At 45.0% G+C, this 25,379-nt stretch overlaps 1 protein-coding gene across 1 annotated transcript in view; it reads left to right on the top strand.

Annotated features, from left to right (window-relative positions):
• LOC119444899 (intermembrane lipid transfer protein VPS13D-like) overlaps window positions 1-25,379 on the top strand; it is a 147,003-nt gene that overhangs the window by 14,561 nt on the left and 107,063 nt on the right. The window contains 16 exon segments of the mRNA XM_049663723.1: window positions 2,299-2,399; window positions 3,314-3,485; window positions 4,526-4,615; window positions 5,223-5,403; window positions 6,318-6,465; window positions 7,728-7,902; window positions 9,052-9,257; window positions 10,552-10,780; window positions 16,892-16,981; window positions 17,889-17,982; window positions 18,723-18,843; window positions 19,542-19,673; window positions 20,012-20,102; window positions 20,903-21,048; window positions 23,016-23,113; window positions 24,740-24,905. Of these exon segments, the coding sequence (XP_049519680.1) occupies window positions 2,299-2,399; window positions 3,314-3,485; window positions 4,526-4,615; window positions 5,223-5,403; window positions 6,318-6,465; window positions 7,728-7,902; window positions 9,052-9,257; window positions 10,552-10,780; window positions 16,892-16,981; window positions 17,889-17,982; window positions 18,723-18,843; window positions 19,542-19,673; window positions 20,012-20,102; window positions 20,903-21,048; window positions 23,016-23,113; window positions 24,740-24,905 (2,240 nt within the window).

Raw genomic sequence — 25,379 nt, 5'->3', positions numbered from 1 at the left:
TCACTTGGGACTCGGAAAAGCAGTCGACAGTTGTTCTCCCACAGCTGCGCAGTAACTGCTCGTGCGCCGCCATTCCAGTACTATTTCAACATTATCGCGCCACTTCTCTCAGGAACTCTCGAAAATGATTAATCGGACGAGCCTAATCGATTAAGTTGATTGAATGAAAAGTGGACATCAATGAGAATTAATTGTTTTGTGGGAAACATTTAATCGATTAATCATTCAACGATATTGCCAACCTTTGCTCGTACTGTGACCGGAGACTGCGCATGTGCGTATGTAAATTAGGAACACATGCTATGTCCCTTAACAGGGGCACCTTTCCCCAATTGGTATGCTTCACCTCAAGACGTGGCTGTAGTGCGCCGAAGCTAACTTTAAAGACAAATGGTGCCAAGTGAATCGGCGCTCGGTGCTGATTCAGTAGGCGTTTTTTCAACGTTTCCTTTAATTTCACCCACCGGATAAATCAAACAGTTTCGTCAGTCCTGTCAGGATTGAATTAACGGAAGTCAACTGTTCTGTAGGTCGACATTCTTTGGTCACGTATATAGGTTGATAGCTCATTTTGGGTAGCTTTCTTTCTAAAAAAAAGGTCAGTATATATTCAAATAAATACAGTAGTATGCTGAGTACAGATGCTTGATATTCTGACGTAAAATAGTCAGGTGACCTCCATAAGTGATACATCTAGTGTTCAAGGCAGGAGGTGCCTTATTCACTCCCAACCGCGCACCCTACCCCTCAAATCTTGCCTCCAATAACCACCATTTCTCAAAGATGAATTGTTGTATGCTGCAATCAGGCTGCATTATGATCTTAGAAATGTACTAGATATTTATTTTTTTATATTTAGGTGTCAGACCTTGCTTTGTGTTTGTGGCTGTGCATATGCAAATACAGTAGACTTCCATTAATCCAACTCGGGTAATTAGATTTTTCAGTTAATTCGATCCCGAATGTACCGGCCAGTGCCCATGCATTTCTGTAGGCCAAAGCTTTAATTGTTTTGATCCTAAAATTGGTCTTTGCCGGATAATTTGAACTTGACCAGTCAGTGCCCACCACAGTGGCTTAGCGGCTGTGGTGTTGCGCTGCTAAGCACTAAGTCGCGGGATCAAATCCCAGCCATGGCAACCGCATTTTGACGGGGGCGAGATGCAAAAATGCCTGTGTCTCGTGCGTTGGGAGCACAAAGATCATTTCAAGTTCGGCATTTGTCCTGTGTATCTCGCTGAGTCCATCTAAATTTGCACCGAAATCATTCGTTGTACAGGTCACTTCGTTGTAAACATTGCGCACAGCACCATTTGCAATAGAACTGAGATAGAACTATTCCTTTGTTATACCGGTCATTTCATTCTAGAGGAATTCGTTGTAGAGGCATTCGACTGTGCTCTGCCATCACCTACTGGCACACTGTCGGTGACATAGTGTTCTACATTAGTGTACAAATTTCTACACGTCTGCTTCTATGTTCAGGTGGTCGGCAAAGCCTAGTCGGCCTAGTCCGTTACCATCTTTGTGCACTAGCGAAAATGGACACGTGGCCGAGATTTGATAACACATGCTGACGCAGCTGATATTTGCACAGGAAAAACTAGAAACAGGAAAGCAAAAAGACCTTGTTCATTGATGATGATGATACTCCGACTTGCTCCTTTGTAGCAGGTGGAAACATAAAATTAAGGCACACTGCCACCCAATATAGGCACTACACATACATAGCGCTTGCTCTTCTCTAGCACTTGCTCAATTGGTGGTGTCCAAATCGCAGTCCCAGTGACGGCTCTCATTTGATTTCGAAGGTCATGCATTTATGTACTGCAAGTGCCAGAAGCAGTTGGACGCATATTTCTGACATCACGTCCAAGATATGCAAAGCTGGAAGCGCATCTGCCCGCTGGTCTCTGAGGCCGCAGCCAGAAACTACAAATTATCCAGATAAACGCATGCAGGCTTTGAAATTATTTGGTACAGTTCACATTGCAAATACGCGACTGTACAAATTTTGAAAAATTGATTGAATTTTCAAAGAAACTGACATCGAATTATTGAGGTTTTACTATATTTGTAATACTTTCACCAATGTAACAGCATCTCATATTCTTGTCAAACGTCTGACGCATCCCTCCTTGAGAGGGCTTCTCTTCATTTTTTGTGTGAGCGGTTCTTTACATTGGAATTTTACAGCATCGCAGTTTATGATGTCTGAGCAAGGCTTTGTCCATACCGTGGAAGTAGCTGTGTAGCCATGGAAGTAGTGTTTTAGTGTCTCGTTCATGTTTCATGCAGGAACAATACCGACAGATGGTGTTTTGCTTCAAAGAACTGGAGAGGGTCAACGTGTCCTGGAAGTACAGACGGTGGCGACCGTCTGTTGGGATCAGCGGAAAGTGAGTAATGGTTCAAGCATGCTTGAGCATGTGATGTTAAAAACTCGTATATGGTAGAAAATATGACTGTATACACCAAATCATGCCGGCCTTTTCATTTTTTAAATGTTGGTGTATGATAACTTTGAAAATCTTATTTGCTGGATTTTTTGTCACAAAAGGCAAAAAACTGGGAGCTAAAGTCTACACAGAGGTTGTGCTTGTGTGCTCTTTGTGTATGCACTCATAATGTCTCTTTCTGTTAAGCACACAGCCTGCTGCTGTGAGGTGGTACGTGATGCTCTCTTTGCACTTTAACTTCTAAACTGATAAAGGATGTGGGGCAAACGTGATATTGCATAGATACCACTTCGGAGTTAAGAAGGATGTGCCAAATGGTGCCAAAAGGTAATTCTTGTCTCAGCCTTCTATAGTCGGAAAGTTGTTGCTCAAAAGACTGCTGGGCAGCCTTTGCTTCATCATGAGTACATTTCCTGGCCATGGTGGTTTGTATTCTGATAGTAGTGAAATGCAAGAGCACTTGCGTGCATATATCTAAGGGTACTTTAATAGAACCCCATTGTTCAAAATTAATCTGGAGCCCTCCACTATAGCATCCTTCATATATGAAGTAAAACGCCATGAGTACTTCTATTGTCTTTGTTCATTGTTTCAAAGCTGAGCCATGCTGTTATAATCAAAACATCTTAAGTGAGAATTCACTTGTTGGAAAGGAGCTTCTTTCTGTGGCTTTATGTATTTCTAGTTGTTTGTCTGCGCACTATAAAGCTTGGCAGCACTAGTGCTGTCGTGTCACATGCAGTTTCACTGGTGCATTCACGTCTTTTCCGCAGATGTCTAGAAGTGACTGCATTAATGTAACCTCCAGGTCAACGAGGTTGTTATTGTCTTGGTGCTTCTTTTTTTCTACACAGTGCAAGCCTGTGGTGGCAGTTTGCCTCGCAAGCCCACGTTCATCATCTGACCAAGAAGCGTAGCCAAGCCACTTGGGCGTTTGCTCTTCAGCGTGCCAAGGATGTGAAAAGATACGTTGATGTCTACTACTGCCATCTTGCTAAGCCGGAGTGCCTCACTACTGAAATGCAGGCAAGTGGTCATATACTCATGCACAGGGTGTGCCACTGTCACTGTACAGACCACACATCCTTACTCTGTCGTATTGCTATTGTCCTGTTGAGTAGATCATTTCACGTGAGATCACTGAAGTACTTGCCTTCTATTGCCGTATTTATTCGAATATAAGGCGAGTTGTTTTCCCCGAATACTTAGCCTCAATGTCACTTCCTTCCTCCCTTATATGCGGGGCTAATAGATTCTGTTGCTTTTTTAATATGGCGGAGCAGTGCCACATTTCTGGTGATCCGGATCTTAAATGGCAGCGAAAATTGTACCAACTAACTTGCGAGGTGAGGCAGTACCATATCTTTGCATGTATAACCCACACCAAGAATTACAAAAATTTAACAGTAAAAGCGAATTTTGCCTTGAGATGAGGCTTCACGGCATTGGGGCTTGCACTGCCGTAAAGCCACCCCTCAAGGGAAGATTCTCACCAATTCAGTTTCATTATCTCCTAGGGAACCCCACCCTCTCCCGCCTCCTTGTGTCTAAGCTCCCTATCCCCCCTATTTCATGGTTGCCATTTTTCGTTTTGGCTGTGTTAGTAATTCAGTATTTTGGGCAATCCCCGCCTTATCTGAGTGATTCGTCGGCTACTCTTCCACATAATTCCATGGCTTCCATGTGTTCTGGCCAGTTATTCTACTGTTTGTGTTTCTATTTAAGCTGATGGTACATTTGACCCATACTGTAATGGCACTTATTGGCATCCTTCATCAATGGTACCTAATGGCATCTTTCCTCTATGGATGAAATTTTGTTCTGAGCAAACAGCTGTGGGCTTTTCTTGGTAGAATTGTGCTACATTCAGCAGAGTGCCATTCTCATGTTTCATGACACTCTACCCCTGCCTTGAACCTTTCGGATTTCTGCATATTTCTCATTTTGACTGATTGTACACGTGTCAGATTTCTGTGCCTAACCATTTGGCTTGTGTTTTAAGTGTGCGAAGTATGGATGGGTCTTCATTTTCATGACTTTTATACGTCTTGTCTTCTCCATGCCAGAAAGAGAAAAATGCGCTGGAACAACAACTGGAGTTTGAAACCCTGCTGTCTCTTCGGGAACTAGTCATACAGAAAGTACGCAGAGAACAGGTAACTGATTTGCTTTGCCCCCTTTTTTTGATGCTGTGCTTCCTTGGGCCTCGTGCATGACGTATTTTTATTTGTTTAGTCATACTGCTGCTTCATAGGAGGAGCTAGCTAGAGTTTCAGGGACGTACAGCTGCACCAATTGCGCCAAAGTGCTACATTTTTGGTGTGCTGCGCCAGGCTGTGCCAAAACCATGAATAAATACCTCTTATTGCACTCGCGCTGCTCCAAAACACTGAGTGCAACCACCACGGGTTCAAGTTGTTATTGTAACTAGACATTTATGAAAGTACAGTTTGACCACTTTGGTTGCTCTCTGCAGTTCTGCTGTTGTCGGAGGCTTGCTTTATGTTCATTGGTAGTTGCAACATTTGTTCTGTGTGTATCGTATCTTTTCAAAGGTACACAGTTTAGTAAGGGAGAGAACACTGTATGAAGTAACATTATTACGCTATATTATCCCTAGAGGCATAAGATAATTGCTTTTTGCCCATTTTTGGATAATTCAAAATTGATCTACGTTTGCAGGTTCGAGCTTTTGTGTTAGAAAAATTGTTTTCTCGTATATCTTGATTGTTAACCTTTTTTTTTTTTTGCTTTTGTATACAGTCATCTTGGCCTTCCGAATCCAGGGGTCAGGGTGTCTTGCAGTACTGGTTTCCCGGCTGGACTGGCTGGTACACGCAACAGGATGAAGCGTCGCAGCCACCTTCAGCCGAAGTGACTGAGGACGAGGCATCGGATATTGACGATGCTTCATCTATCAGCACATCACTAACAACACAGATTGGTGCGTATTTGATCTATCTCTCATATGTTTAAAGTACCTTCTTAGCATATAGGTTTATTGAAGGTCCTACACGCCCATTTTATAGCTTTACGGAGCTTCGCTGAGTACGTTTGGGCTGGGATTGCTTGCTGAAAGCCATGGTTTGAAGGCAATGGCTGACCAACTTTCAACACTTGGAGAGGAATACAAGAATGAATAATCAGGCTGTCCGTGTAAATGAATTTTACAAGGTGGGAGGTGGGTAAAAACAAGCAGTTTTATTGCATGTTACTCTTCCAACAACAGGAAGAATATTGAATGCCCTTTTGCTCAGTCTACTTATATTTACGCTCATCTCACTCGCCTGACAAGCAATCCAGTGCACATCAAGCACTTTCACGACGTGGTTACATGCAAAGCTCTTGTGCATTGTGGCTGTGTGTTCTGGAAGCCGAAGCCGTATAGAATGCTTTCATCAGGAAGCAGAGTTGAGTTGCACATCCCCATGGTGCCGACTTGGGCTTTCTCTGTTCCACTAAGCACGCAAAAGAACTGGGATGCTGTTGCTGCCTGTCTGGTTGTCATTTCTGATAAGCTTCTGCTAATCAGTTATGCACATAATCTCAATCTCAATTGCAAGTGACACAGTCATAACTTGCTCGCTATGGCCGGCAAAGCTCGCACAGTGTCCAGTAATGTCACTGTAGTGCAATATGTTCCCAAGATTGTTAATGAAGCTTTTTACCTTACTGTGTGATTAGCTGCTTTCCACATTTATCAGCATGTTGGTCCAGTTGATTTCTTCTGAATGTTTGCTCGTTTGTGGACGTACTCGGTTTGTCTTTTTCATTTGGACTGAGTGTTCTGCCACAATTTCCTGTTAAGTGTTTTTGAGCACTGGTGCCAGCAGAATGCCACTGTCCTTTTTAATGCAGAAGAGGAGATCCTTGACGCTTTGGACAGCGTTGATCGAGACACGTTCCTGATGCGAGACGCGGTGTTTGCGAGGGTCTGTTTCTCACTCAGCCAGTGCGGGCTCACGCTGGTTGGGCGACATCGGGTGGCGCCAAACCTGGGAGCTGGGTGAGTTACAAAAATTAATTACTACTGAGCTACTCAAAATCGCTATTCCGCACAGCCGGTTATAAGCTGAAAGTGTAGCAACTGTCCATCGTGTGGATACGTGCTTCTGTCTTTTGACTTATCAAGATCAGCCTGATTTGTGTTGAGAGCTAAGAATGACTAAACTCTCAAAGTACGAAGGCTGGGAAACACTCGTCAGATATTTTAATTTGATACTAAGGTTGGTCTTGAAATGCCAGGTTTGGCATCATCAACACTATCATGACATCATGGGGCAGAGCAAAATATACTACTATGTCGTGCAGGGTTAGGTGTGATGGCGTTGCTGATAAAAAAAAAAAAAGTATAAGAGAGCTGCACACATTTTTTTTTGCTGCACTTGTGTGGGCCAGCTGCAACTGTTGCAGGAACGGAGTGAATCAGTGGCTAATGACATAATGACTTGTCTACGCACCTTCTGAGCACTGAGACCAAAAGTGGTTTGTAGAAACAAGTATCATAGTAAATTATTTAGGGCACCCTGATGCTTACCAGTAGTATTTTTCTATGATTTAGAGTGTTTGGAATGTTTGGAACATTTGACTCCAAAAAGTTGACCAATGGAAAATGTCATGTCAGTGTTCCTTTGATCTAATTCCTGTTCATTAAAGTTTGTAGTCACCACTGTGCTCGTTTTATTTGTATCTCTCGCTCTGTCATTCTCTGTTCATTTAGCTCCTTGAACTGTTACATTTCTTGCCATCATTGAAGGCTACCTCTATTTCAAGACTGTGTGACATATTTGCAACACTTTACTGTAACGAGTTACTGCCGCATCAACGGGGCACTGTTTTCTTCAATCTGCCTTTTTACTGAGTCATGTCCAACAGTATGTGTGATGCCACTTTATAAACTTCATGCTCGTGTATCATATTCAACAGCAGTAGTGATAGAAAGTTTTCACGCCAAAGAAGCAATCGTTTTGATTTTTTGTTAACAGGCCATGCCTACATTAGTTTCATAGTTTGCAACACAGCAGTATGCATACCTCTAAAGACTGCCCCAAGGGGAGGGGTTTCTATTTCATGGTTTGAATTTTTATGATGCAGTGTCAAGTATTTGAAAATAGAACTAAGTTGGCCAGCTATTAGTATTCAGTTGAAAAGTCAAAACTTGATAATTGGGCACACCCTAATTGGTTGTCTGTCGTACTGAATGTCATTGCGAGCACTGGCCAATTGAAAAGCCCTGCCTCCTTGTTGATGTGCCTCTCCGTTTGGCAGGGATGAGGTCATGCAGCCCTTGGTGGAGCTTCGCTTTACAGAGGTCACTGTAGATGTGGAGAGTCGGCCACGACTGGGATCATTCCTGTTTGCAGCTCGACTTGGCTCATTGCATCTGCAGGACCGCACAGCGCCCAATTCAGCCTACCCGTACATGCTGTCTCCCCATGCTGTTGTGAGTTTGTTTCTGCAGTTTCTGCATTGTAAAGGATTGCTTTGCTTTATTTGATATTGTCAAATTTGTGCAGTGATCGCGTTTTGTTAGCTGACACTAAACTCTATGACAATAACTTGAATCTAAACCCCTTTTATTTTTCATGCCCATAAGGGTGAAAGTTGGGGAGGAGGAGGATAAAACATTTATTAAAAGAAACGAAAAGACACGAGTATCAAAAGCTGCTTCTCCTTGCTTCCGTGTTGCACCAGTCAGGGTACACCTCAGTCCAGCCGTATGGCCGCCGCTGCCCACCTGGACCACCACTCCAGCTTCTGCTAGTCAAAGTTGGGAAGGGTGCTTAGGATTGCTGCAACATGCTTATTCAGAGCGGGAAATATAATTTTCTTAGAAATAAGTTGTAAACTATGCACTTCAGAGCCAAGAATCAGAGGAACTGAAGGGCTGGATGTTTGAATGGATGTTGAACTGAAGGGCTGGATTTATTAAATAAGTGCATTGCAGTGATAATGCCGCCTAATGTCCCACACAGTAGCCCAAGTCAAGAGCTTATGTTATCTAATATGAAGGTAAGATTTGTGGAGGTCTTCCCCAACCCTGTAGCGCGTATAATCGCAGCTACGTAGGGTTTGGGCGAATAAGGCAACAAGCGAGCCAACTCAACAACGTTTATTGCTGTGGGCAATAAAACACACTTGTAGAGGGAAGTCCGCTCTGTATAATAAGTAATAAAATAGGCTTGCCTCGTCGCGCGTAGTAGTCACGCAAACGAGGTCACTCACGGGTTTCAGCGGGTAAATCCGTATGGGCAGGTAGGTCAAGCGAGGTCAGAGAGAGCCGGGGGTCTCTCGGTCGCGCTCTTTTATACCTTTCTTTACCTTTCCGCGAGGGGAGTGTCCTCCTCGCCCGCCGGATACTTTCCCTCTTCCTGCGCGGGCACGCGCGTCGCGAGAGGCGAGCGAGAACCGGGAGAGGGCAAAGTGCATTTCTCCCGTGTCCGCCCGGCTACCGCCGTGTGTGCTCCATGCACAAGCGACGGGCGAGCGCCCGCGGGAGAAGGTGGCAGCGTGTGCTCTCCACAGATTTTATACTTGAGATCAAGTCCACGGGCTCCCAATTCTAACTGGTGGCCGCTGCTTTTATGCCCAGGAACAAATGCACATGTTTCCCAAGGCTCTACCTCTTGAAGGGACCAAGACACAGCCTTCCATTTTCAAGTTTCTGCCTTTCACTTCACCGTCAGCTGCTCCCTTTGGCATTTCATTGATGCACAGTCAGAAGACTGACTTCCCCAGTGTTCCACTCTTCGAGCTCACTTATGAGAAAAAACCTCTGGGATCCAACGCTGATCACAGGTGAGTGAATTACATATACTTCTGAGGTTCACAACTCCTCACTAGCAATGGTTCTCAAATTTCAACTGCTTATGTGTATTTTGTTGCCAGTTTTAGACGTTGACCCCAGGAATGGTATTGGAAGAACTGTAGCGGTATTCGAAAGGACATACAGGGCCTAACATGTACGCTGGGCCCCACTGTTAAAGGGAACACTATAATGTGCCGGCTCTCACTTTGCTCGTGTTCTAGCTGCAACTGCTGGTTGAAGCTGTGTCAATGCACTGCACAGGTGTGTAGAAATTTGCCACCAACAGCAAGTCATCTGCAAACCCATGCGATTGTAGCTTGCCAGGAAGAAACATTCCATATACAAAAATGCTCTATGCTTATGTGTTACGTTTAACAGTTGACTTCACTGTGCAAAATTGTTTATCATATTTTTGCACGTGTAACCTGCATCAAAAATTCAATAACTGTGAAGTGGAGGTGCAGGTTGTATGTGAGTTTTGCCTTCAGGTGTGGCTTCAGGGCTGTCTGGTATGCATTGCTGTGAAGCCGCATTGAAATTTAATGGTCAGCAGCAGTAAATGCTGTGAAAATTGAGCACACAAATATAAATTATTTCAGGAGTTCTTTGCACCAACAGTTAGACCAGATTGCCTCTGTAGAAGTTATTACTTTGTTGCGTGCACTTAGTTCTGTGGATTTCGTGTGCAGTCTATATTTGCTTTTCTGTTTTGAGGATTGTAATTGAGGGTGCATTTTATATTCAGGATGGGTTGTAGGCATGGAAATACATACATCAATCAATCGAAACATTTGATACATTTATGGATCGAGTGTCTCATGGCTTGTCTGGTGCGTGATGCTTTGGAACAGCATGCAAAACACCAAAAATTTTGAACATTGCACATAATGCACTTTGGCCAGGGAATTTCACAAATTCATGTCAAACGGAAATTTCAGTGAACCCTGATGGTGTCGCTTAGAAAATACTGTATTTTGATGTCATTATTACAAGTTTAAGTTGTCATTGAGTAGAGCTTAGCATGTCAAATTTAATGAGCAAGTGAGGCAAGATAACCTTTCAAGATGCATCAGGAAGTTTACACATGTAGGAAACCGACAGGAAAAGAATGCATCTAAACAGTCGCGCGTTCAGCGCAACGTTGAAACTTCAGGTACTTTACTTAAATCGCACTTCGGGTGTGATGAAAATCGCATCCTGTGAAACGGCCTTAAAGCTTCAGAGGAGCAATATGGTGCACAATCCATGCGGTCTTCAATTACCCTTATTTCATTGCCGTTGCAGCCTAACAGTGAACACTCAGTCCCTGGATGTGGTGTACAATCCGTCCACGATCCGGACGGTGAAGCAATTCTTCACGCTGTTCAACTACGAAAGCAGCTGCTTCCCGTCGTCTGGTGGCCCCCTCAACCTGTCGGCGGCAGCTCGCACCCGCTACGAGTTGTTCAAGAAGCACACCAAGGAGGAGCTGCGTCACCACTGGGATCTCATGCTTGAAGGGGAACAGAGCACTGTAAGGGTGCCTGCTTTCAGGACAGCATAGGAACGCTGCAACTGTGTGGTCGTTGGAAAATTAAGATCTTTGTAGATTTCAGCAGTACTTGTGCAAATAGCTGGTAGTATTGCTTAACTTGTTTCACCTCATTGCTGCTTTATGACTGCCTTGCACATCCTCATAACTGCTTCGTGAGCCCTCAAATTTCTTGCCACAAAGAGAGAGAGGGGGAAAGGAAAGGATTAACTGTAGACTTTGGTCAGTCACCCGACACATGGGGTGGAGGAATGAAAGAGAGAGAGAGCAGACGGGAATTTAGATCAGTCGTGTGCACTAGACAAGGTGCAGCATGCCTTTTCAGTTCAACAAGTCAGCAGCCTGAAGGCATGTCGAGTAGGAGAACACAATTGCCACCGAGGGCAGCAATGACAGCTGTTTACTGTAAATGTACTGCACCAACATCTATAGAAGACTGAAGCGTTCTTAATAACTACGAACCAGCTCAACCGAATCGAGCTGTCTGTTGCTATCGTGTTTCTTCTGTTGTCTGTTGTGGAAGGGTATAAATGAGAATTTGAGTTCCATTAAACTGCAGGGTGAATGCAACTTACATTTGTTTTAACTACTTTTTCTGCAATATATTGTCACGATATGATTCACGCCAACATCGATGAAGAAGACGCTGATGATTGGGCGCGTGCTCTCCGCCATATGGTTGACGCTTGATCGCCTTGTAAATATACTGTAAATACGTTTTCCTGTTGTGTTTGCCTCCCCGTAACATCTTGGTGGAAGTGCTGGGGGTATAACGCAAGACGGAGCTCCGCAGCGGCCGCCAAGTCGCCACTCTAGGCATGTCCACCAGCGGTGAAACTGCGTCAGCGGCGGCCGCCATGCCAACCGTTGTCCTGGCTCCACCCCGTGACCCTGGGACCTTTTCCGGCACTGCTGGCGACGACGTCGACAAATGGATTCGACTCTACGAATGCGTAAGCGCACATTACAGGTGGGACCCGACCATGATGTTGGCGAATGTCACATTTTATCTAAAGGGCACGGCGAAGGCCTGGTTCGACAACAACGAAGAGGAGCTCACAAGCTGGAGCGTATGTAAGACTAAACTTCGCGAGTTGTTTGGCCAACCTGCAGGCTGCCAGCGTGCTGCCAAGCAAGAGCTTGCCTCGCGTGTGCAGACGCCTACTGAGTCGTACTTGACGTATATTCAGGATGTGCTGACCCTTTGCCGGAAGGTTGACGCCAAGATGACAGAAGCCGATAAGGTTGCGCACCTGCTGAAAGGGATCGCGGACGATGCGTTTAACCTGATCGTGTTTAAAAACTCTTCGACAGTCAACGAGATTATTACTGAATGCCGACGCTTCGAAGATGCTAAAAGCCGACGTATCGCCCACCAATTCGCCCGCCTTCCGAACACGGCAGCGACATCAACGTGTGAGGATGTTCGTATGCCGACTCAGCCTTTAACATCGGAGACCATCACCCGAATCGTTCGACGCGAAATTGAAGCCGCATCGCCCGCACATTTAATGCGAGGAGAGACCTGTGATGCCCCACCTACGATATCCCTTATACAATCCGTTGTTCGTCAAGAACTGTCAAACGTGGGCCTTCAAACCATCTGCTCTGTGAACCACCCTGACAGTTACCCTTCGGCCACCTTCAACCCTCTCCAACGCCGTTACACCACTCCGAATTATCGCGACCCGAATGCGTGGCGGACGCCTGACGACAAGCCCATTTGCTTTCGATGTGGACGTGTTGGACACATTTCACGATATTGCCGAAGTCCTTGGCCCTCGTCTTCTCGACCCAACTCATCCAGCTTCCGCTACCCACCCCGAAGCCAGCACCAGGTACCAAGCCAACCTGACCAGGAAACATCTGCCGAGACCACTACTACTACCGCCCATTACAGCCGCTCGCCCTCCCCACGACGCCGACCTTCTCGGTCACCCCCACCACGCCGTTCCCCGTCCCCGTCTTACTCCCGGCGTTTTCCTTCGGGAAACTAACGGCTGCAGCTCCTGGAGGTGATGCTGCTATTCCGACCTGCTCTCCAATTCCTCTGTTGACGCTCCCTACCAATCAGAACTTGATCGACGTTGAAGTGGATGGCCTACCTGTTACTGCTTTGATTGACACTGGCGCCCATATTTCTGTTATGAGTTCTCACCTCCGCCGGCAGTTGAAGAAAGTTATGACCCCTGCCCCATCACGTGTTGTCCGTGTGGCCGACGGTGGTACGTCTCCCGTAGCTGGCCTTTGTACCGCACGTGTCAGTGTTGCCGGCCGTCAAACTTCTGTTTTGTTCACCGTCCTCGTCTGCTGTTCCAATGACGTCATCCTCGGTCTTGACTTTTTGTCCGCCCACTCCGCCCTCATCGATTGTTCCGCTGGTACTGTACAGCTTGACCTACCAAGTGTGATTGATCCACCCGGACCAATCAAGAATCGGCTCTGTTCTGCTGAGCACGTCCGTTTGCCACCACAAGCCGTTACTTGTGTTGCTGTGACGCCCTCTCCACCAGTCCCCGACGGTGATTATGTGCTCGCTCCCATCACCGCTGTTCTGTTCACGCACAGTGTTGGTTTGCCTCACACTGTTATCACTCTACGGGACAATCTTACTTGTCTTCCTGTGATTAATTTCGGACTGTGTTCACAAGTGCTCCCACAAGGCATTTCACTCGCTATGCTGACGCCCTCCTACGATTACGTTATCTCGACCTTGTCTCCTCCTGATCCTGGTCGGTCGCACACCACTGATATCCCGTCTTCTTCGCCAGATCTGTCTCCTCCCGACCTGAAGAAAATGATTGCTCCAGACCTTTCGCCCCATCACGCTGACGATCTCCTTCGCCTCCTCTTCTCTTATAGGGACGTCTTTGACCTTTGCGACCGTCCTCTGGGTCAAACCTGCGCTGTCAAGCACCGCATAAACACTGGCGATGCCCATCCGATCCACCGACGGCCATACCGCGTCTCTCCAGCTGAGCGCCGCATCATTCAAAGGGAGGTCGACAAGATGCTTGCCAAAAATATAATCGAGCCATCCTGCAGTCCTTGGGCTTCTCCTGTGGTTCTTGTTAAAAAGAAAGATGACAGTTGGCGATTTTGCGTGGACTACCGGCATCTCAACAAGATCACCAAAAAAGACGTGTACCCGCTTCCACGCATAGACGACGCCCTGGATTGCCTTCACGGCGCCAAGTATTTTTCTTCCATCGACCTTCGGTCTGGGTACTGGCAGATAGCCGTTGATGACATGGACCGTGAGAAGACCGCTTTTGTTACCCCTGACGGCCTTTATCAGTTTAAAGTCATGCCTTTCGGCTTATGCAATGCCCCGGCCACCTTCGAACGCATGATGGACACTCTCTTACACGGTTTTAAATGGTCCATTTGCCTGTGTTATCTTGATGACGTCATTGTATTTTCACCGAACTTTGAAACGCATCTCGACCGCCTTTCTTCTATCCTTTCTGTTTTTCGCAAAGCCGGCCTGCAACTTAATTCATCTAAGTGCCATTTCGGACGTCAGCAACTTATCATGCTCGGTCATCTCGTCGACTCAACCGGTGTTCGCCCCGACCCTGACAAAGTTCGAGCTGTGCAGCAGTTCCCCGTTCCGACTTGCACAAAGGAAGTTCGTAGCTTTCTGGGACTGTGCTCCTACTTCCGTCGTTTTGTGAGGAATTTCGCGGAAATCGCACGCCCTCTCACAAACTTACTGAAGAAAGGTGTCTCGTTCATTTGGGGTGCTGCACAGGCTGCCGCCTTCTCTACCCTCATCACGTCGCTCACTACACCACCTGTCCTGGCTCATTTCGACAGCTCCGCTCCAACAGAACTCCGCACCGATGCCAGCGGCTACGGAATCGGCGCTGTTTTAGTCCAGCATCAGAATGGGCATGCCCGTGTTGTCGCCTATGCCAGCCGTCTCCTCTCCTTAGCCGAACAGAACTACTCTATTACAGAACGGGAGTGTCTTGCTCTCGTTTGGGCGGTGGGCAAATTCCGCCCCTATTTACATGGCCAGCATTTCACTGTGACTACCGATCACCACGCACTTTGCTGGCTTTCGTCGCTTAAGGATCCCACTGGGCGTCTTGGTCGCTGGGCACTCCGGCTCCAAGAATACACTTACTCTGTTTCTTATAAATCTGGCCGATTGCACCAGGATGCTGACTGTTTGTCCCGCAATCCCGTGGATCCGCCTGAAGCCTCGGATGACATGCCTGCATGTGTACTCTCGCTCTCCGCTTTAAGCCACATTCGTGATGAACAGCGCCGTGATCCCATTTTAAGTGAGCTTATTCAGAAGCTGGATTCCGCCACGCCCGATCTTTCCCTTCGCCTCTTCGTGCTTAAAGATGACACGTTATATCGCTACAACGTCCACCCGGATGGACGCGAACTGTTGCTCGTCGTTCCTACGCATCTGCGCTTGAGCGTTCTCGGCCAGCTACATGACGTCCCGACCGCTGGTCACCTTGGAGTCTCCCGGACCTACGATCGCGTTCGGCGTCGCTTCTTTTGGCCCGGTCTTTACCGCTCCGTTCGTCGCTACGTAGCTGCTTGTGAACCCTGCCAACGCCGAAAGAAACCACCTAAGCCTCCTGCTGGCCTCCTTCAGCCCCTTGACGTCCCAGCTGACCCCTTCTTCCGAGTTGGCCTTGACCTCCTCGGTTCTTTCCCGACCTCTACTGCTGGAAACAAATGGATTGCCGTTGCTACGGACCACTCCACCCGCTACGCAATTACACGCGCTCTCCCTACCAGCTGTGCTACGGACGTTGCAGATTTCCTACTACACGATGTCATCTTACATCACGGAGCCCCTTGTCAACTCCTCACTGACCGTGGCCGTTACTTTCTCTCCAGAGTTATCGATGACCTGCTTCGCTCCTGCGCCACCAAACACAAATTTACGACGGCTTACCACCCGCAAACTAACGGCTTGACTGAGCGCTTCAACCGGACGCTTACTGACATGATTTCTATGTATGTCTCATCTGACCATCAAGACTGGGATGTTGCGTTGCCCTTCGTTACATTCGCTTACAATTCCTCCCGTCATGATACTGCTGGTTTCTCACCCTTTTATCTTCTGTTTGGCCGCGACCCAACGTTACCTTTTGACACTATCCTCCCCGATGCCGTCCATTTGCCAACTGAGTACGCTTGTGATGCCATTTCTCGAGCTGATGAGGCACGTCAAATTGCTCGCCGTCGCCTTACTACATCGCAAGGCCACCAGAAGCACCGCTACGACTCCCGTCATCGCGACGCTATCTATACTCCGGGTGCCCTTGTGCTTCTGTGGACTCCGACTCGGCGTGTTGGACTCTCAGAAAAATTGCTTTCGCGGTACTCCGCACCCTACCGTGTATTACGTCGTGTAACAGACGTTACGTATGAGATTGGCCCGCTCGAGTCTTCCTCGCCAACCGTTTCATCACCTACTGACGCTGTTCACGTATCCCGCCTGAAACCTTACCACTCGCCTGGATCATTGCAAGCACCGTGACGGTGCTTGAGCAGCCGGGGGTCATGTCACGATATGATTCACGCCAACATCGATGAAGAAGACGCTGATGATCGGGCGCGCGCTCTCCGCCATATGGTTGACGCTTGATCGCCTTGTAAATATACTGTAAATACGTTTTCCTGTTGTGTTTGCCTCCCCGTAACAATATAACTAGATGTTGCTGAGCTGAAGTTGTGTTAGATGCTATTTGAAGCAGTTGGATGCTATGTTCTTGGAAATATAGGAAAGCTGTGGCAAATTCGGCTGAGAAAAGCTGATATATACATAATGAAGTGGTAGCGCTAGGCTTCAGCCAAACACTACTGTGTAGGAGCAGTTCTTAAGAAAATCCAGTTGATACAACAAAGTATTAGCATGCTTCTATTATTTAACTGAAAGCAACAGCTACTAGTGTGCTTTCCTTAGCTCATCATCTTTCTGGTGTACACTTGCTTTCCTTTGTATACAGTGCACTGTGTTAAGGGCACTGAACTTTTAGTGAGCACTCATAGAAATAAGTAAACCGATAAATAAATGAAAGTAACTATAACTTGTGTGATCATGGTTCTTTGCTACAGTTGCAGATTGCAAAATGGGACATCCACATGGACATCTCTGCACCACAAATCATTGTTCCAGAAAGCTTCACCGACCACACCTCTGCCACAGTAAGAGAGTCACATAAACTGTACTTCAAATTTTTGCATAAGAATTTTTAACTGTCACCACGTGTGTGATTGTTGGAACGGTAATCTTTATTTCTATTTTCTGTAATTACAGTGGAATCTCATTAATTCGAACAGATGTTCGAACTGATGTTTGAACTGATGCTGTGGTCCTGTCAGAATTGTGTGTATGTTGATGTGCGAAAACGCCCGGTCAGTCGAACGTATAAGCGTTTGCTACGGTTAATTTAAACATACAGCTCTGCCGACTGTGCTCTCAGCAGTACACTAACTCACATGGCAGCGCCTCCGGTCCGGCAGTGTGGCCGCATGCTGGGTTGGCTGCATGCCGCCGGTTGCAAGTACTGTATTTTGGCCCGTATAACCCACAACAAACATAAAAAAATATGAGTGAAGTTCGGGTGTGAGTTATATGTGAATTTCGCCTTTAGATGCAGCTTCACAGCAGCTAAATTTTGCTTATAAGTGTGGCCTCACTGAAGCCACTGCAATGAAGCCACATTTCTAGAACTCCTTGTTCATATGTTAGGTCAGTGCAAATGCACTGCCTAATGCAGCGTACCACATAATCCTTAAATTTTTGTGTGCAAACAAACAGGGACGAAGAAAAAGGAGACACAAGGACGAGCGCTCATCCTTGTGTCTCCTTTTTCTTCGTCCCTGTTTGTTTGCGCACAAAAATTTAAGAAAATGAATCTGTACCAACTAGGCCGACTCGCAGTTATGTACCACATAAGTCCGCCATTCAGTGAGCTTCCTTTAAATCATGTTTAGTTCAAACAAATTTTTGGGCACCTTCGAGTTTGAATTATCGAGATTCGACTGTATGCACTTCAGCTTTTGTCACGCTGGTACGCAAGTTTCAACGATTTTTATTCCTTTATTTCAGGTTCTTATTGACTTGGGGCGTGTGCAGTTTTCGAATTCCTCAGCACCAATGGAAGCGTCTCGTGCCAATGTAGAAGACATATCTGATGATGAGGGTAATTTAAAATATCACATTTCTTATTTGCTTTATGTAGGTGTGTTGTGCATCACAGCAATTGAAAAACATGGCTCCGTCCTGCCCACGGTTCTTCAGCCAAGCCATGATAGTCATTCATATAGTGCGAAAATAGGGTGTGTAACATATGACCTCATCAACTGAGCCACCTGATGTGTTTGTGTAATTGTAACTGTGTTTCGGTAGTACAAAGAATGAAGAAAACATGTTTTATACATATTCTCTTGTTACTCATTTTACAAGGGTGACAATGGAATAAATGGAATGTGTTTTTTGTTTTAGAATAAAACCACATATCTCTCTGTGTGCTAGCCACCTTGGTCACTGTGCTTGTTAGAATTGGTCTTTATGCTTCAAGAAGGTAGATAAAGACTATGGGGGATTAGGATTAATCTGTATAAGCCCATTTGATAATGGCAGTAAGAAGGCAAGTTCATCGAACTGCAGAGAAATGTTAAAATTAACCATGCTAGTGTTGGTGGTGTCCTCTTCTGGTTCCTTGTGATGAAGTTCAGAACCTGTCCTTATTGGGTATTCTTGCGTACGTAATCTGGTTCTGTCACCAATGCAAATTCCTTGCAGAAGATCCTCGTCATTCTTGCATAAAATGTATTACTTTTTAATTTTAGATTTGAAGTTTCAGTATCTGGTTGACTCCTTGCATGTCTTGGCTTCTGTGCACGATTCCACGTAACTTTACCGTAAACTGTTCTCATTTAGCTGACTTCAAGACACCATGCTCTTCACCACCTGAGCAAGAGGAGCTCGAAACTGTTGTCTCGAGTCCAGCGAAGGAGACTGCAATGTCTGATGCAGACATCTACAGCCATATGTACAAAAAGTGAGTTCTCTCTTCAGAAACTTTTTGAATAAACTTTTTTTGTTGTTGTTGTTGCAGCTGTTGTTTAGCGTATATTGCATAATCTGGAGTGGTATTCTCAGTTGTTTGTCTTTAGGGATCCAGTCATTTTCACTGAGGATTCACATAACTAACACCAAACGGGTCAGTGCCAATGGGTCAGTGCCACATTCCTGACACTTTGCTCAGATGGCATGCTTGGCACTGTGCCAGGAATCTTGTTGCCCATAGATGCTAGTGTTTCCAGTGCTAGTCACACTAAACCTTGTGAAAATGACTGTTTCCCGAAAAGTGAATGCTGAGAATAACGCCCTAGTAACTTTGCATTATCATCGCAGTACTAGTAGAAAAGCCATTCATTTCTACACATTCAAACTTGTATAAAATTTTCTTTTAATCGGTTATTATTAGGCTGGAACTGCATATGTTATGGTCAGCATTTCAATCATATTAAGTTATTCCGTGGCGGACACTCATTCTATATATATATATATATATATTTTTTTTTTGCTTCTAAATCATGTGAATTTGTGCAAATTTTCTCTGCTGTGCAGCTAGAGATTACATTGGCAAGTTTCAGCAACATGGTTATTGACAACCTTATTGCCATGTATTTGTGTGTGAGCATGGTTTTAGCTGCATTACACTATCCTATGGTGTTCTGTTTCTGTCACCTTCAGGTACACATTGAACCTGCAAGACATGCAGGTGCTCATTGGCAGTGGCAAGGACAGCTGGAAGTTTGCGCAGACAAAGGGAACCAGCCGAATGCACGTGCTGGACAGGTTCTCGATAGCCATTCAAGTCGAAAGGTATGCGTACCCATTGCATGCTTTGCATTGCCCTGCTTCTTATGTTTAGTTAATTATCTAGTGCTTCTAAGCTATAAAAGCCTCGTACACTTGCTAGAAATTAAATGTGTTTGCAGGAGCCAGAAGTTTTCGGTCTTTATCTCTTATAGTGTTTCTGGTTCCATAGCACTCTTCTGGCACCTTATTTGCTAAGCATTGCATACATGCAGTATTCCGTAGCTCAGTCGCCGAACCTAGAACTTATGTATTAAGGTTTACTATCGGTGAGCAGATTGTCATGAAAGGAGTTTTAATTGTCACTGCTACTTTTTGTTTGTGTTACTTTGCTTTCCTGCTAGGCGCCTGTTGGCAACTGATGACCCTCACTGGCCTAGTGTCATACTTAACATGAAGCTCCCTAGGCTGACTGCCCACGTCAATGAGCAGAAGGTGAGCTTATCATTACAGATCTGTTTTATATATTTTTTAGAGCAAATTGTATATTTTTAGAGCAAATAACTGCAAGTGGCATGTAGGACATTGCCAGCATGAAAAACATTGCCTAATGCATACCTGCCAACTCTCCTGAATTTTTCTAAAGATTACGAATTTGGGTTTGTTCTACGATTTTATGAATGGTGTGTCAAGTTTTACAAAAAATAAATTCTGTTTCCTTCAAAGGGTTAAAAAACCTTCAAAGGGTTAAGTTTCTCTGTTCACTCTCTAATCATGCCTTTGGAAGTCTTCTGATAGTGAAAGGACATTAGAGAGGCACTTGCTTCGGGTAAGTTTGTTCAGTCAAGTCCCTATTCTAGCAGGCAAAATCGGCAGCTGCAATATCACTGCAAAAGTCACTGTGGCCTAACATAATTGTGTTGCTTGTCAGTCATTGCTGGTTCAAGTTCGTTGTTTCTTGTGTGCTGTGTATGAATGTAAATTATTGTTAATGTGAAGCATGTATGTATCCCACAAAAGGTGTATGCTTGGTGGCCATGTATTAATAATAATAATTTTTAAAAATGTCCCCTCTTTTTTTGTGTAGTGCGTTCATAACTTTTATGGATTTTAAAATTCACAGGTTGGCAGGTTGCTGATGGGAAGACATGACAATGAGCGAGCTAGCTGTCAATGTTATAGCTGGCCTATTTTTATACCTGTTCATCTGCTTATATGAAATAGGCTATTGCAATTCTGCGTTAAACTGTGTTCTTGACAACTATTTTTATAGCTACTTCATTCGTGTTTTGCAGGTTCATGCCATGCAAATGTGTTTGTCAAGACTGAGGGAAAGTACTTCAACACGGCCTGCCGGCTGGTCCTCTCAGGGCCCCTCCTCGCCATGTGCGTCATCTGTAGATCTTGACAAAATGTTTCAGCAGGAAGGGATGAGTGAAAGGTAAGACATAAACCTAGGGATTGCTTGCCTTGAATGATTACGTGTATCATGAGCATAAATGAGCTCTTAGTAGACCCATATTTAAAAAAAAAAAAAAAAAAAAACAGGCAATGAAGCCAGATAAAGCATAGGGGAAATTAATAAAATAAAAGGAAATGAAAGTGAACAAAAAGACAACATCCTATAGGTGGGAGCTGAATGCACATCTTCCATGTTACGCAGCAGCCATTCCCCTGTCCGGTTTGTTGGCGTGTGTGTGTGTGTGTATGTGCACGTGCGCGCGAAATTTGCCCTGGGAGTGTGCAAACAGAAAAAGCTATCACAACATATTTTACACTTATTATTACATGGGAGTGTGACATGTGGTCACTCTGTAGCTGGCAGTGTGGTCTCAAACCAGTGTTTTGGAGCCTGAATCAAGCCACTGATAGGCAAACTTGTAGATGCAGCAATGCATAGTGGTTGTTTTCGACTTGCTTACATTTGAATTTATATGGAAAGTGCACAGTGCATCATTGTGGAAGGGAACATCACATTTTCTGTGAAAGCATGTAATTTTCAATGTTCCCGCACTGAAATAAAAAAAAAAAAGGTTCTATGGATGGATTTTGAACACTTGATTTTTCGGACTCCCTAGGGGCCGCGAAAACGTCCGAAAAATCGGGCAGTGCGAAAAAATGAATGAATGCATGCCTTTTACTGCCCCTAATGGCTCAATTCACCACAGGTACGTCCGAAATAGCTCTAAACGCCATGATGTACACTTATTAGGTGTATCGGTGCTCGTACTATGATAGGAGATGGTGGCTGCGCATGCGTATGATTAAGGGAAACATACCGTGCCCCATGACAATTGCCCCTTCCCACTCATGGTATGCTTCACCGCAATACTTCCTGTATGCTTCACCGTGTAACACTGCTGTATTCAGGCGAAGCTGACTTTCTAGAACCGACATTTTACAATGCGCTGTGCTTTCCGAGCTTCGAAGCTATTGGCGAGGTTATAAAGCCGGAGTCGGCGGCGTTGCTAACAGCGGTGAATTGTTTCAATGAAAAACACGGCACTCAAGAGCAAGAAGCTTGGTTGGGAATGTTGAAGTAGCTAGGGCTAGCGTTGCCGAGGTGGTGGCTACGGCTGTAAGCGGATCTATGTATGAGAGCACCGGTTCAAGGCGGCGAGATAATAAAAATGGTGGCGGTGGAGGCTTCGATTAACGACGTTTCGGACCTGCGGTCATGGCAAATCGTCCGGAAAATCGAACAGCAAAGGGATTTTGCGTCTGAAATTTCAGACGTTCTTATACCATGACTCTATGGGGTACGTGGCGGTGCCGCGGAGGCATCCGAATTATCCGGCGTCCGGAAAATCGGTCGTTGACTGTATACGGCACATAGCAGAGAGCAATGTTCGCATTGACGCGTTTGCAGGAATCGCTGCTTGCAGACAACTTCGATGTTCTCTCTCGTTTTTGCGCAGTGTGTACAGTTATGCTTCTGTGGGGCTGCGGGAAGTAACTTGCATGCTTTTATTACCTGACTTGCTTATGCCTCATTTGAGAACAACTTTCTGCTGTTGCTTTAGAATGGTGGTTGTGATGGGAGCTTTGGATACTTGACCTAAGTACTTGCACAAAGAGCCTTATGACTGGTGTGTTCCTTGTGCTTGTGGGTTAAGCTTGATTGAAATGCAATAATACTTGAGCATAGAACAGACTTGCTGTTCTATGCTGCATATTATGTTTATTCACCTGTAGTTCACTTGCACGTACTGTCATTGAATGCTTTCTGTTCAATCAAAGCTGCAACTATATGGAAGAGTCAACATTTAAGGGATGAGTTCAAGAGGTAGGTGGGGAGTGCATTGTAGAGTGCGGCACAATGTTTACATCAATAAGTTAGCCAACAAAGCTGCGATTGTAGATGGAGGGCATTGCTTCTGGTTGCTGATCTCTACTTTTTTCTTTCAGTGCTTTTGCAAACAGATCCAAGGAGTCTCATGACACATCGCTGCTGCTGGTAGCACAGTGTTCCATCGAGCAAATGTGCCTAGAAGTTCAGAGCCGAGGTAACTCATCTTTACTTGAATCTGTTGCCTCTGCACCTCACATGGCGAAGCTGCATGGCAACAGAAAGGTGTCTTTAGATGATGTAACCTCAAGCATTTATCCATGCTCACTGTGGTAGCTCAGTTTTATCAAGACAAAGCTCGCAGGAAGATGGGAAGCTTGAAGCAAATAACGGAGGTAAACGAGGCTTGTCCATTGGAGCCAACGTTTGGACAAGGGGACTTGTCTTTGTCAGAGCAGCAACTGCTTTCCTTAGCAGCATTTTGGTTGCTAAGGAAAGCAGTTGCAGTCCTGTCAAAGGCAAGTCCCTTTGTCAAAATGTTAGCTCCAATAGACATACCTCGTTTGGCCACTGTTATTCAGCTTATTTCTTGGCAATCTACTGCAGACCATCAGGTTACGGGTTCGATTCCCGACCATGGCAGCTGCATTCGGATGGAGCAAAATGCAAAGCCATTTCTATGCCAAGACTATGGTGCCGTCTTTCTTTTTTATTTGCACAGTTTGTGCAGCTCTTGTTCTTTTCGGTTCATGTAAGAAAAGAGCTGCTGGTGCGCACCCTCTTGGAGGCACCGACATCTCAAACACGTCTAATAATAATAATAAACAAAACTTGGATGAGTATCAGAGATGGGTGTCTGAGATGAATATCAATCCATGGTGACGAAACTGATCCCAAGCCCAACACGACTCGTAGCACATGTGTAGCTTCGGGACATGAAAAAAATAAACGTGCGACTTGTTTATTGTATGTGGCAGGTGCAGATATAAAAGAACATGGTCAAAGAACAATGTGGACATTAAGAAACTTATCTGTATACTTTTATTTATTAATTATTATTAGAGTTATAATTTTCAGCCTTGGCAGAGGAAGCAGGTGTTTTAATCAAATCTTGCTCACATATTCCAGGAAACTCTGTAGTGAAAATAATCAAGAAATCTGAGGATCTCTATTTATTGTTAGTTACAACCGAATGAAGGAAGCAAACAATGCAGTCTTTTGTGCTGAATTTTCTAATATTTTCGTGCTGCTGGCGAAATATTGCCTGTTAAGCATGCTTAGCCACTTGAGGCATAAGCTTTGTGGGAAAGCCAGCCTCTCATTAACAAGGAGCATGGGTTTCGGGACAGCGAGGTTGCACTCTTTTGCAGCACCACCCGCAATATGACGTTATTGCTTGACTGCAAACGTGATGAGCGACGGCTGGCACAGGGTCAAATGCGTCTGAGTTTATGTGCATTTGATGTTGTATGATAAGGCACAGGTTGGCGAGAACAGACAGCTATTGGAAATTACTTAATTTTCTAAGTTAGCACGAGCCCCAATGCAATCGTTACACACAATTAGACTTACTATTCTAATTTTTTTACCATTGACAATGCAACTGCGATGTCCCAACGTGTTAAAATAACCGAACTTGCTAATAATTTGATAGTTGAAGCTAAGTATTTGTATTCGAACATTCTGACATTTACGCGCCCCTGATTTAAATTAACCATAATTAGTTTCCCCTACAATTTATTGTCCGTTTTCTTCATATAGTCGCACTAGAAAACTACAGAGTGCTTTCTGTTCTTGATTTGTGTTGTAGAAAAGACTTGTGTGAGCTGATGTTGCTCTGCAGGTAGATGCATTGCGGAGCTACAGGTGACGGGCATCCAGGCCACGTTCTCCAAGACGCCTCAGGATCTATCCATCACTATGTCTGTGCATGGACTTCTCCTAGTGGATGCCTTACAGACGTACGGGCCTGACTTCGAGCTGCTTGTGGCATCTCACAGGCATGTAAGGTAAGCCGAGTACCTTTTTTGTGTGTGCGTGTATGTGTGTTAAAATTCAAGAGTTAGCAAACTATTAAACTAACCATGAACCTAAAGGAATGGCAGTTTGTTGGGGCAATCAAGTGCACTAATTATTAGGTTGGGCTTAGCTTTAAAACCGAGGTTGCATTTTTAAATTTTTTTGCAAGAGCTGGTAATTTCTTATGAATTTCTCCTGTCTTTCTCATAACAAAACAAAAACAAAAAAACAAAGTGCATTGCATCAAAAGTGTTTGTTAGTGTTGCAAGAAGATTTCTGCTGAAGTCATATCCATTCACGATAACCAAAGGTTTCGACCGGCTTTAGCTAACATTGTGTAATCGAAGCATTTTTCCTACTATATGTTTGTAACCTAAGTGCATCTTGTATTTACCATTTTACTATCTTACTTTGCTACCAATTTCTTATGACGATTTAACCCTAGCTAAAACTGTATAATCAGA

The sequence above is a fragment of the Dermacentor silvarum genome, chromosome 3 (assembly GCF_013339745.2).
Source record: "Dermacentor silvarum isolate Dsil-2018 chromosome 3, BIME_Dsil_1.4, whole genome shotgun sequence".
Lineage (NCBI taxonomy): Eukaryota > Metazoa > Arthropoda > Arachnida > Ixodida > Ixodidae > Dermacentor > Dermacentor silvarum.
Note: the sequence above shows the minus strand (reverse complement) of the source record. Positions and strands in the feature narration are given on the sequence as shown.